Source organism: Triturus cristatus, chromosome 6 (genome assembly GCF_964204655.1).
Source record: "Triturus cristatus chromosome 6, aTriCri1.1, whole genome shotgun sequence".
Lineage (NCBI taxonomy): Eukaryota > Metazoa > Chordata > Amphibia > Caudata > Salamandridae > Triturus > Triturus cristatus.
In genome coordinates this window covers 997,663,645-997,677,120 of record NC_140589.1, presented here as the reverse complement: position 1 = coordinate 997,677,120, position 13,476 = coordinate 997,663,645, and the positions used below count along the sequence as shown (strand labels likewise).

Below are 13,476 nucleotides of genomic sequence, written 5' to 3'. Positions count from 1 at the left end.
TAGCGCCCAACACAAACTTTCTGCTCTGTAATTAGGGCGGTCTGCACTTAAAGCACAGAAGAGATCAGCACACACCCTTTCTAGTCATCACGTCTCAAATGGGAAGGCAACATGTGATTATTTAAGGTTTAATATGAATTATTCACATTAAAATAACATTTCCAAAGTCCGATATGTTTCCAATCACAGAATGTCCCCAATACGCTTAAAAGTGGAATCACAAGCCATTTGTCTCCGAGCCATGGAGTTTCTGTCATCAGCACTTCTCCTATTTTCCACAGGACCAGTTCAAACATGAATAGCAAAATATCCTAGTTTGCAAATGTTTTCTGAATAATTATGATCCTGGCATATTTGACACATAACACATCTGCTACATAATCTGACCATTTTAACTTACAAATTGTTTGTAGCTCAAACGGATCAAAAGTTACAAAAAATGTGACTTGTGTTGCTGCGAAGTGGACAGGCATTCGCAAATGTTGCACCCTAAGTGTGCCGGGTATGCGCAGACATGGGTCCTGGGCTCACTGTCCCAAAAGCAGCTAAAGTCAGAAAGCCGGTAGCGGGAGCTCAAAAGATATATTATCAGTAGTCCGGTAAGGAGAGATTAGTAGTTTCTCGGATCTACTTTAAAGTGAAGGATCAATAAAGAACTGCGACAGTTTTTCTTTTCCTGAGTCTTATGCCAATGGAACAGTAAAATGTATAAACTATTGAACTGTGTCGGTTGTGCACAATACCCTTTCTCACCATGGCTCGTGATGCTTGAGAGTAGTGTAGCGTAATGCTAGAGCTGAACTAGAGCGTACAAAGCGAGTAAGGGTGCCTTTCTTTTTTAAGGAGGATTTGCAGTCTGGGTGTTGCTACTCCCAAGATAATTTTGGAAAAAAAACTATAGGGTCAAATACTACATTTTATTTTCAACACCCCTTTTTTACACAAATTCTCTCAAAAGCCATTACTGTGCCAAGACAACATCCCCAGGAGTTGACCACATTTTTTTTCAAGATGCACAACATGTTCCTCCCATAAGTAAATATTTACCTCCACTTTGCCAAGGCCTGTGTTTTGTCCTGCTTGCTCACATGTTATCTCACTCAGGCTCACTACCCACATTATTCATTCTCATTCACTTTCCCTTTTACTCAAAATTGCTCACTTGCACTCACTCTTCAACATTCGGTATCACATTCTCACTCAGTCTCACCACTTTTTCCTACTCTGATTACCTCATTCTAACTTACAGTTTCACTTACTCTACATGACTTCTTCTCACTCACTTTCTCTCACTTTCATCGACATACACTCTTTCACTCATGCTCAGTTACATTCAGGCACTCAATCATTCACACCCACATTTACTTCCTCGCACTCATTCTTCTTTGCAGGACACTTGAATACATATGTGCTATACTATGTTTGAGCAGCTAGCTGGCTGACATGAATAAGAATTATTTATTTATTTATCTCACTTGTAAAGCGCACTCTCACCTAACAGGCATCCTGGCGCTGACAATCAAGAGTGCACAATTTGTGGATAAGAAGGTGCCCTTGTGGGTTTCCGTGAGTCAGATCAGATTCTCTTGAAGAGTTCCTTTGTCTCTGAGCCCTGCTTAACACATGTATACGGGAGGAGCCCTATATTCATGTCCTCAATGTTTGAGACATTGGCACTGTGCTAACCACAAGCTGGAGCTTGCTGTGGGTGATGTTTGTAAAGAAGTCACAGGCATTAATCAGGTAAAAATGTTTGGGGATAAAGTATATACCACCTACCATGCCTCTCCGAAAAATCAGAGAGAGCTTGGTGAATGTGCTCTGGAGGTAGAAGTAAGACTTCTGGCAATTGGAAAGGTGCTAGATGTACGTTGGGTGTCCTCAAGTGAAAGATCTGTGAGAGCTGTTTGAAATAACTACAAAGCACTTATTAAACATTTCATGGAATCTTCCGAAGACTCAACGAGGAGTGACATTGAGCAGAGGAAATATGCTGGTTTAAACCGTTTATTAACCTCCCTGGTGTTTGTTGAAAATATGGGCATTTTATATGATGCTCTCACAGAATTGGGTTACCTATCCAGAAGGCTGCAGCGGCGTGATATGACCATATATGAGGCCGATCGTTCAATACAGATGCAGATTTTAGTGTTTGAATCAATGGCTGATGCACCTGGGCCCTTTGTTTGCTACAACTGCATTAGATGCTGCTGAACGGATGCAGTTTGCTGGTGTAGGACTGCAACAGAACAAAGGCTGTGTTAGCATCAATAGGGCACAGTTCTTTAGGAGCTTAGCAAATAACCTGTGAAAAAGGATGACAATGTCTAATGCATCAAATGTTTCTAGATGCACAACCACAAACAATGATGAAATAGAATACAAACAGTTAGTACATAGAATGAAACTCTTACAACCAGTTTATTGGCCAGATCCAGTAGACATCTTATACGGTGAGGGAGAATTACAAAACCTTTGTAGCAGGTTGCATGTATTTGATACCAGGCAGTACATCCTTGGTTTCAGAGAGTACAAACAAAATAAAAATTGCATCTCTGAAAGCCTGAAACCATTAATGCACATTATAAACACCTTTTGTACCTCAACTGCTGAATGTGAACGGGGCTTTAGTGTAATGAATGATGTGCTCACACCACTGCGGAACAGAATATCAATCAATCGTCTGTCTTCTATAATGTTCATAAATATCGTGGGGCCACCTGTCATAGAATTTAAACCTGAATTTTATGTTCAGAAATGGTTAGAAAAAGGGAGGAGAAGTGCAGATGAAAGAAACTGCATGGCTCGGAGACAAATGGCTTATGATTCCACTTATAAGCGTATTTGGAATATTCTGTGATTGGAAACATGTCTCACATTGTAAATGAATTAAATATAAACAACTTATATATTAAACCTCAAATAAACATGTTTATTGATTCTTTGAATTAAATAACGTTATAAGCTGTAACTGGTCAGTGAAATGCCAAACGTTCAAAAATTGGTATGTTTTGCTATTTCTAGCCACACCTCCGACTCCGCCCACTAATCCAATCCTTGGGTTATTCCCGCCCCCTGAGTCTCCGCCCACAGTTCCCCTACTTTTTTTTCCCCACTTCGACCACTGAGGAAGGGATATAACAGTTTACAGGGACTGATTTTGGTCCACACTCGAACCGAAAGAAATTTAACGTAGAATAAAAGTTATTTCTAATGTGACAACGGTGAAAGCGGCAGACAAAAATAAACTGGATGGAAACCGTGCTCAGCAGAGCATGAAATTGTATTCTTTCAGAAAGAGAGGACGCGCGCTCTGCTCAAGTCCTCGAGTGTATTCGTCATATCACTATATCTAGGAGCAAATATCAGGAAGAGAAGATCGTCAATAGGTCTTCGGTTATCATGTTCAATTTTCTTGTTTATCTCAAGTTGGGCAGAGTCATCCCAGGGCTGGTACGTCACCTCCTCCATGTCCCTGAAAATGTTCGGAAAAAATGTTTCTTTTAACTACTTTGAAAAGAAAACGTTGCCTCTCTGCCGACGAGTATACGCATCGTAAGAAAATAACCACAATAGATGCTTTTGCAACAACAAAAATTAAAGTATTCTTTAAATGCTCACTAAAAAATGGGTCGATGCAATTCCACGAGGAAAGCTTAAAACTTGTGCCGGGTGAAGAATCCCGGACGCGCATGCTCAAAGAATGGTGTTGGCTTCAAAAACAGTACTCCGATTTGACCAGTAGGTGGCGCGCTAGTCAACGCGCTCTAGTTTGACGGTAGACAACTCACTGTATCCGATGTCCACAGAACACGTTACTAATTCTGTTTCGCATTAAGATATAGCACTGTAAAATCACTCGCGTTCAGACGAACACTGGTTTAACTCGCCTGGACACTGTACTGACATTGTATCTATCTTCCTGCGCCATTTAACCCTTTATGCCCACCCTTCACTTTTTAGAGTATTTAAAAACAATCTCTTAAAGTAGGCCTTCCTTCCTGTTATTTATGTAACTGCCGGCTTGCCAGTGCTTCCGTACATGATCATAAAAAATCGTATTTTTGAGTGGGCATGCTGTGTGCACTTTTTTTCAGTGACATACACTTTCCAGCAGATCTGTGTGTATACAAATCAGGCAGCAACAAATAGACCTCCCTCCACTCACAACGTGTACTCAGTGCAGCAGTAGGTAACGGGTATCCGAGGGGAACATTTGCAAGGAGGGTTCGACGAACCCGTTGCAACCGCTAACGATATTTTTTTATTTATTTATTTTTTTTATTTTTTTTATTGAGCAGAGCAAAAAGGTACATGCATATTTTTCAAGAGCAACATTAGAAACACCACAATTAGACCAACCATTGATGTTGATTGGCTACTTACTAAACAAAGTGCAAAGTGCAATGCATTTTCATATTTTATAAACAGTCACATATAATTTCATTGTCTGTTGACAATAAAAAATAAAAAATAAAAAAAAATAAAAAAAATAAAGTGCAAATGCAAAATGTAGCCACAGGTTAACTTATAGCTCAACTAAGACACAAGACAGACACAAAATTCACTCAAGACAAAAAATTAAAATCCCGATTAAAGTGCCCAGTGCGATAGCAGCCGAAGTTAACCTTGGCGAATACAGTACTCTTAGCATCACAGATAAAGTGCAAATGCAACATTTGAAACCAGAATTAGACCCACCATTGATGTTGGTTGTTAATATGCTACTTACTAAGCAAAGTAAAAAGTGCAATGCATTTTCATATTTTGTAGGCAGTCACATATTCTTCCACTGTCTATTGACAAGTTGGCAGATAAAGTGCAAATGCAAGATATAACTACGAGTTAACTTATAACTCAGCTGAGACATAAGATTCATCTTAAATCACTCAAGACTAATATTAAAATCCAGATTATAATGCCCAATGCCATAGCAGTCAGAGTTAACCTTGACAAATACAGTACTCTTAGCATCGAATAAAAGTATAAACGAATAAGGTGCAAATGCAAGATAAAACTACGGAGTCGCATAAAACACAACTCATCTTATAGCTCTAAAGACCTAATTAGGTTCTAAATTAAAGTATCAATATATATGCAACCAAAATCTACCTTGTTAGAATACAGTATTATTAACATTATTACTGTTTAAAGTGCAATTGTACTAGCAGCAAAGCTTAGTCGTAAAATACAACATATCAGGCAACTGGGTAAAATACAAAATACCAATGGCAACCATTTAAAAGCTGCTGAAATCACATAAAAGGAGAGCAACATTAACATCATTGACCCCAGTATAAAACTTGTACAAGTAGAAAATCGTTTCCCCAATCCATTTGGGGATCAATGATAATTTAATAATTAAAATTGCATTGTTCTTTGCAATTAAAAAATCCCCGCGCCATCTCTAAGACCTATCCTTGAGTAGGAGTAATTCTTCAAACTTTTTCCAATTTTTCTTATATTTCCTTATACCCCCTACTCTTTTGGCATATGCCTCTTCAAATTTCCAAATCCTTTTCATTTTATTTAACCAATTTAGATGATTTGGAATCTCCTTAGATTTCCAATTTTGAAGTATCAAAGAACGCGCCACCATACAAGATATTGCTACAAGAACCCTATCGGAGCTAGATAAATTGGCCTCGTCCCTGGAATACCCGAATAATGCAGTTTCGGCCTGGGGAGAAACACTTATGCCTATAACTGCTCCCAAATCATTGAAAATCTCCCCCCAGAACTGTACCAGTTGAGGGCAAGAAAAAAAAATGTGTAGCCATCCTCCTTCCTCCTCCTGGTGACAGCGGAAACACCTATTGGGATGGTCTGGATATCGTTTCTGAATCATAGATGGGGTCCAATAAGCAAGCCATCTTGATAGAAAGGACATTCTTTTAAAATTAGCGGCACGTAGAGACCTATGCCCTAGAAGGCATATTTTTTCCCATTCCCTAGGGCTAAATCTGCAACCAGTATCCCTTGCTATTTTTTCGATATGGGAGACTGTCCCTTTTGCCTGTTCATCCTTCCGCAATACAGAATACCATTTCCCCAGTCCCAAAAGCTTGAAGTCATAGAGTTCTACCATGGTATAGTGTGGAGTATTCAAAATACCCTCCATATTGGAAATAAAATGAGCTATCCGCATATATTCAAGAAATGTGGGCTTTCTACAACCTTCTGTCCTATCCATTATCTCTTGCCAGGATATTATTTTGTTATGGGCGATAAAGTGTTTAAGTTGAGAAAACCCACAGTTCCTCCAAATCTCAATATGTCTTAGTTGCAATTGTAGGCCCAGACTGTTGCATTCTCCCAGACCCAAAAATTGAAAGCCAGAGGAGCTATTTTTTTTAAAAACTGCTTGAAGCCTAAACTGAACTTCTCGTAGAGACTTATAGCGGGTCCTCTTGGGTAATTTAGCAGTTTTTAAAAAAGCGGGCATTTGCGTTCCCCCTTCTATTATCATTTTATCAATAAAAAAGCTATCATAAATGCACTTATAAAAAGTTAGGTCAGCGACTAAATTCAATAGGGCAGCCTGATAATATGTTCGTATCTGCGGAAGTGCTAGACCTCCTTGATTTATGGGCAGCTGTACTGTACTTAATTTTATTCTGGGAACCTTTTTTGCCCAAATAAATTCCCTAAACAAAGTATCTAATTCATTAAAATAGGTTTGATTAAGGCGAATAGGGACATTTAAGAACAAAAAGATTAATAGAGGAAGAATGGACATTTTAATCAAGGAGACTCTCCCTATAATTGTAAGGGGGAGTATTGACCATTGTTCGAAAAGGCTCTTAATCTTCTGTTTAGTTCTAAGATAATTTAGTTCAAATAATTTATAATACTGATTAGTGACGTAAATACCCAAATATCTAATTGGGTCAGTTTTCATAGCTTGGATTCTCAAATTATCAGGTAGAACATTAAGATCAATATTAAGAGCCAATATCTCGGTCTTTTTTTCATTTATTTTATATCCACCAATTTGTTGAAACAAAGAAAATTCTTTAAGGGCAAGCTCTAGATTTTCTTTGGTGGGGGTTAAATACAAAATGATGTCGTCGGCGAACAACTTAACTTTTGACATCCCTGGTATAGGAGCAGAAATAGCAGCATTATTACGCATTTTTGACACCAAGGGTTCAATAAAAAAGGTAAAAAGTAACGGGGAGAGCGGGCAACCCTGCCTAGTTCCCCGTTTTATTATAATTTCCCCTAGTTGTTCCTGATTAATAACCACCTTAGCGCTTGCACCATAATAAATACTCTTTAACATACTAATAACCTGTTGTGAAAAGCCGATACTCCTTAACGTTAGGAACAATGTTTGCCAATTCACGAGATCGAAGGCTTTTTCAGCGTCAACCATGATTATTGCAGCAGGGATTTCGTTTATATTAAAAAAATCTAAGGCATGAATTAAAAATTGAGTATTAGTAGCCATAGATCGACCTGCTATAAAACCTGTCTGATCCTTATGTATTATTTCTTGAGCAGCAGGGAGGAAGCGCTGAGCCCATACTTTCATTAAAATCTTGTAATCAGAATTAAGCAAACTGATTGGCCTAAAGGAGTTCACATCTAAAGGGTTCTTATCTTTTTTCACAAAAGATATTATTATAGATTCCTTGAATTCAGTAGATATAGTTGCACCCTTTCTAATGTCATTAAAAAGTCTCTTTAAAGGAGATGCTAATTCTTTAATAAAGACCTTATAAAATTCGATCGGGAATCCATCCTGACCACATGCCTTTCCCCCTGCAATAGATTTGATAGCATTTATGATTTCTTCTTCCATTATTTCATTATCTAGTTTTTTAATTCTGTCCTCTGAGAGTCTAGGAAGATCAATGTCCATCAAATACTTTAAAATGTGTTCATTATTAACCGGGTATTCAGTTGAATAGAGCTGACCATAATGATGGAGGAAGACCTGTGAAACACTCTCCCTATCTGATACCACTAATTCCGTGACAGGATCCCTGATGGAAGTGATTAAAGAGGATTCCATTTTTTTTTTTAAAAAATCTCTTAAAGTAGGCCTTCCTTCCTGTTATTTATGTAACTGCCGGCTTGCCAGTGCTTCCGTACATGATCATAAAAAATCGTATTTTTGAGTGGGCATGCTGTGTGCACTTTTTTTCAGTGACATACACTTTCCAGCAGATCTGTGTGTATACAAATCAGGCAGCAACAAATAGACCTCCCTCCACTCACAACGTGTACTCAGTGCAGCAGTAGGTAACGGGTATCCGAGGGGAACATTTGCAAGGAGGGTTCGACGAACCCGTTGCAACCGCTAACGATATTGATGGCCACAGATTTGCCCTCTCCGCTTCCAGCCCGCTCGGTAACAAGCCGAGGATTTCCTGGAATTAGGCCATGGCAGGAACTCTGGTTTAAGTCACAGCCGTCATCCCAGAAACACATTTCCAGGCATTTTATTTGTAATTTCTCTAATTTTTGTATAACTAGGTTAGGCAATGTGATTAAGAACTGCAGAATGTTCGCCGAGCATGTGATGCCTTATATGGCATGAGACAATAGAAGATACAGTACATTATACTCAAGAAGAACAATAAGCTTTACCTTCAAATCTATTTGGGAAAAATCACTCGAAAAACAAACGTTTCAAGAATACATAACTTGAAAGACCAATCCAAAATGCACACTTTGAAAAACCAATTTAACAAGGGTGTTAAATCAAAATGGTACCGTTTTTTCTAGATTCATTGAATAAACTCGGCTACAGTTTTACAGGTGTGGCCAGATGTTCAGGTAAAATGATTTGTCAGAAAACCTATGTTCTGTTTCCACAAAACACTGCCACCGTGTTGCCCACACCTGGAATCACTTTGGGCGCTGAGTTGACCCCACGTGGCCAACCTACAAGTCCTTGTTGCACAGCCCCATATCCTCAAGTGTACATTTTTGGTAGAATTCACCAAATCAGTTCTTCTAAATAAAAGTGGGCTTCTTTAGCCTACAGTCTTACCTTCAGCCAGAGTACCTACTTGTTTCTGAGAAGTGCCGGTACTCTCCAATTAAAAGTATTATGTCACGCTTGAGAAGTGCCCGTACTCTCCCTCTCAAAATAAAAAAGTGCCGGTACTCCGTACCGGACAGTGCCGGCCCATTTAAAGCACTGCCTTCAGCGCCACCTCAGCCATGATTTCTTACAGTATACATCCCTCCCATAACCCACCCCCTGCACATCGCTCTACTGCCTCTATCCTTCTGCAAACTGGTACTACCATTCCAGCTGATGTCTACATAATGCACTTAAATTACTAATGTTGTCAGTTAGCCACAATTGAAACGTAATCGCAACCTTGGTTGACATGTGAAGTCATTTTGGTTGAAAGGTGGAGACACAAATGAGATTTTCGCTCGAGAATATGCAAGATGTGCAGGAATGCAATCTCTAATGGTAGGGCGATAGGCAAGCACACCGAGTCCAGAAACGCCTTTTCAGCTGAATTTCGGCTACAGACAAATGGGATCCGACTTCTACAACACCCGTCTCAGCTGGTATTTAAGTTAACAGACATTAGAACGAGAAACGCGAATGAGAGCCGGAGCTCGAGATACGCTCTTCTTAAAAGAGTTCTTTCTTACTAAATCCGTAAAAAAGTTGCGTGAGGTATATTTGATGTTTTGGTCAATAACTATACCAGTGCGGGTACAAGTGACATAAAGAGCACCAGTTAGCAAAGGTTTTACAAAGAATATAAAGAGGAAGTTGACTAACGGTTCATGAAAATATAAATCAAAATGCAAAACAACACAGTATTCACCACGGTTGAGGCGTCAAGGGATAAAGTCCAGTGGGGGAAAAAACCGGGGGGCAGATTTATGAGCCCCTTGCGCCACTTTTGCGTCACTTTTAACATGGGAAAAGTGACGCAAAAGTGGCGCAAGGGGCTCATAAATCTGCCCCCGGATGCTTATGTTGCACTCGGCACCTAGGAAGTTAGGCAGCGTCAGCTACGCATTTTATTCCTCTCATAAGGATAAAAGTCTGAACACCCTTGCCAGCATTTGCACCCACGACTTTCAGTTTCCACCTGCAACTCTGCCTGGTGCATTAGCCCACTGAACCACCTTTGAGCTTTGTCGCCCCACATGGTATTTATTGGCCCTCACTCAGATGTACGATCTCGTTCACGGTGGAATCGTCCCGCGACGGATGCCTCTCATTGTTCTAAATCAATATTAAAACAAATGGCCCCAATCAGTACAGTGCGCGGTGCCGAGGGTCACGTGGGCTGCGCCTCAGCTCCGCGCTGGGAGTGGATGACGTCCGCGGAGTGCCCCTGGGAGCAGCAGTGACGTCTCCCGGCGCGAGTAACCCGATTGCCTTTTGTGAGGCAGATGTGGGCTTCTATAAAACGAGCCCCTGCCATGGCTGAGCAGAGCTGTGCAGGGAGGAGGGCTGGCAGCACGGGAGAGGCGAGACTTCGGTACAGGGACCTGCAGCAGGAGAAGAGGCCCGTGCGCGCTCTCTGCAGCCCAAACTCTCACCTCCCGCTGCTGAGGGCGGGTTCAGCACCGCGGAGCTCCGAGAGTGACCTGTTTGAGAGCGCAGGGTAGAGGCAGCACCCTTCCCAGCCCTTCCAAGGTGGTGCAGTGCCCCAGTCGCAGGGCAGACGATCCCACGCTGACATCGTGAGTACCTATTCACATTTTGTTGTGCACATAAACTTCTATGAACAAACAAGAACTGTTGGCAAACTTTTATTGAAAAAAATGGAAACTTTGTATGGATATACTTTAGTAGAGTAACGGGAACGCTCAATCGTTCCCACTAAACAATTCGGTGTGTTCACTAGGAACTGCGGCACGGTTCTTTTAAAATAATGACATTTAGATCTTGAAAAGAGACCTCCACTTTGACGTCTCGTTTAATACCTCGCTCATGACGGCGACTTATGGCTCCTCATGAAAGCGCGTGCGGCTCTGTGTACTGTACGAGACTCTTTAAGATACTAACTACTCATTTTGTTAAAGCGAATGTCACTTTTCGACACGTTTACACATCTGAGTTTTGTGCAATGCATGGTTTTCATTATATTCCACCATTAAGAATAAAAGTTGACAGTTTGAGCTTTGGGCACAGAGCTTAGATTTGTTTGCGCTTGGTACTACGCGCACTTTAATAACAGTGTTATGTGGCTGTTTGTGGCACTTTGCACCCACGTTTCAAAGCGTTAATACTTATTGTTATTAAATTGTTAATACTTGTTGTGTGTCCTAAATGTTAAAGGACAGCCATATTGCAGCTTGTGCACATGCGGGTTATTTTGGTTGGGCTACCGGCGTAATCTTTGCTGAGGCTGGAATTTAAACGTTCTAGTTTCCGGCAATGGGTTGGTAAGGGCGCCTCTTTTGTTAAGAAACCCAGTCAGATTTAACAATTTAAAAAAACTCTGGTCCGATTACCTTGTCTCATAGGCTTGTGCATTGTTGCATATTAGGAACGTGTGTCGCCTTCTACTGCACGGTGAGAAGCAAGGTCCGGAGTGGTGGATGGTTTGGGGACGGGGGGCTTCACCTCGACTCAGACATCACCCTCGCTTTAATCCGGGAAATAATAACGTTTCTCTAGACACACCTATTGCATGGTTTCGGAGCCTGCGTCCAACAAGGGAGTGGAGTGACACTTTGCACCCCACACCCTATAGTCCATGGACTCAGTCCTCCGTTTCCACTTTGCCTCCCCCAATGCATGCTTCCCACTCCGCCATCTATTCCGTTGTATTTTGCCCCCACCTTTAGGCAGTGCGCCTCCATCCCCCCGTCTGTTGCATTGTTTTTTGTTTTGTCCCCACCATTAAGCCGCGGGCAGTGCCCTGTCTCAGCAGTCCCCTTCAACTTTCTGTTCAGCACCCACACTCAGGACGCGGGAAGCCTCCTGCGCATCTCACACGCGCGCTAGGCGCAGCCGTGCTTTGCATGGTAGCATCTTCTCACGGAGCAGCAGTGTCCCCAGGGTTTACACATTTGCGCTTGGTGAAGGTTTTCTGGCGGTTGGCCGCACGTGGGAAGGTGCGGGGCTCGCAGTGTCTTTAATGTCATCATTACGCTGCGCTTTTCTTTCCTCTGCTACTGGCAGCTGCCTAAACTGACACACACACAAAGATATTTGCGTTGACTCTTTTTAACGACTGATACCATCAAAAAGTCTAACGTGCACGTGAGTGATGCTTGTTTCTTATTTTCTCTGATAGAGCCTCAGCGATGGAGCACCGGAGCAGCGTGCAGTTGTTATTGTCTTTCGCTCTGTTTAGCTTCCTTTACTTCCGGGCGCACGCGCTGCCGGCGTTGAGCACGTACTCGGCCATGAGGTAAGTGTTGAAATCAATAATGCAACATTGTGACAACAGTGACCACGACCAAAGACCCCTGTTCCTAAGGAATCTAGTTTTATGGTTAACTTCACTGCCTGCTTCAGATTAGATACACTTAAAAAAAAGTGACGTGTCTGCAATACTTTGTAAAAAATAAAAAAAATAGTTCACCGGCCAAAGTTTAATTCTTAAGAGCATGCCTCCCTACTGCTAGGATTGGCGAATCCCAAGGCTACCTGCTACTAATTCAACTGTATGCCTCCTTCGTCCAACACTATACACTTCCTGTGTCTTTATCTCTCCCTTGAAGTTTTTTCATCCATGCGTTCCCCCTTTGCCACTGTCCCCCCCTCGTTCTCAAGTTCTCCTTCTTTGAATCCATTCTGTCTCTCTCTTGGTCTGAGCCAACGTCTGATAATGAAACACAAGTTCGTTCCACAAAGATGAGTGACAGCGCCAACCACCCACAAACACTGGCACAAATTAAGCACTGCTTGGCTGCCACCTTTCCAAAGTAGAAATCGCCAGATGACCACAGCCTAAGATGTAATTTCCATGGCAACAATTAAGGGCCGGATTTAGAGTGGATGGGTTACTCTATCACAACGTGATGGATATCCTGTCTGCTTGTTTCAAGTGCCTTTGGATATAATTCACTTATCCATCAGGTTTGTAACAGAGTAACTGTGCCCCAATTCCCAAACTCTAAATGAGGGTCTAAGTAACCTTGCTTTGGGAGCTTCTAAGAGTACTTGTTGAAGGGCCCAGTAAATGGCCTGATATAGTCCAGTGACCCTGCCTTATGCGCATTTAGGTCTTATTTAGAGTTTAGTGATAAGCCAAAGTTCTCCAGCATTTGAAAGAAAATCTAAATATGGTTTAAAATCCACCCGCTGAATTTCCTCCACCATACTGTCCCTGTAATGGAGGAAATTTAGCATGTGGATTTCCCCTTAAATCAAGTTTCCTATACAAATTGGGTATTTTTCAGCTACGATCTATCTCTAAAAGAGACCCAAGCTTTACAAAAATATCCCTAAACCCCAAAAGTCAGTGATAACTGCAAGCCTCCGGAGCGTTGAAAGCACCGTAAGTTTTGGTCTCTCACATCTGTGGT

The 13,476-nt window shown here is 41.5% G+C and overlaps 1 protein-coding gene across 1 annotated transcript in view; it reads left to right on the top strand.

Moving 5' to 3' along the window:
* Positions 1 to 10,270: 10,270 nt before the first annotated feature.
* Positions 10,271 to 13,476, top strand: part of LOC146820909 (VIP peptides-like) — a 44,791-nt gene continuing 41,585 nt past the window's right edge. The window contains exons 1-2 of the mRNA XM_085611787.1: positions 10,271 to 10,677; positions 12,240 to 12,356. Of these exons, the coding sequence (XP_085467913.1) occupies positions 12,250 to 12,356 (107 nt within the window). The 5' untranslated portion in view covers positions 10,271 to 10,677; positions 12,240 to 12,249. The remainder of the gene's footprint in view (positions 10,678 to 12,239; positions 12,357 to 13,476) is intronic.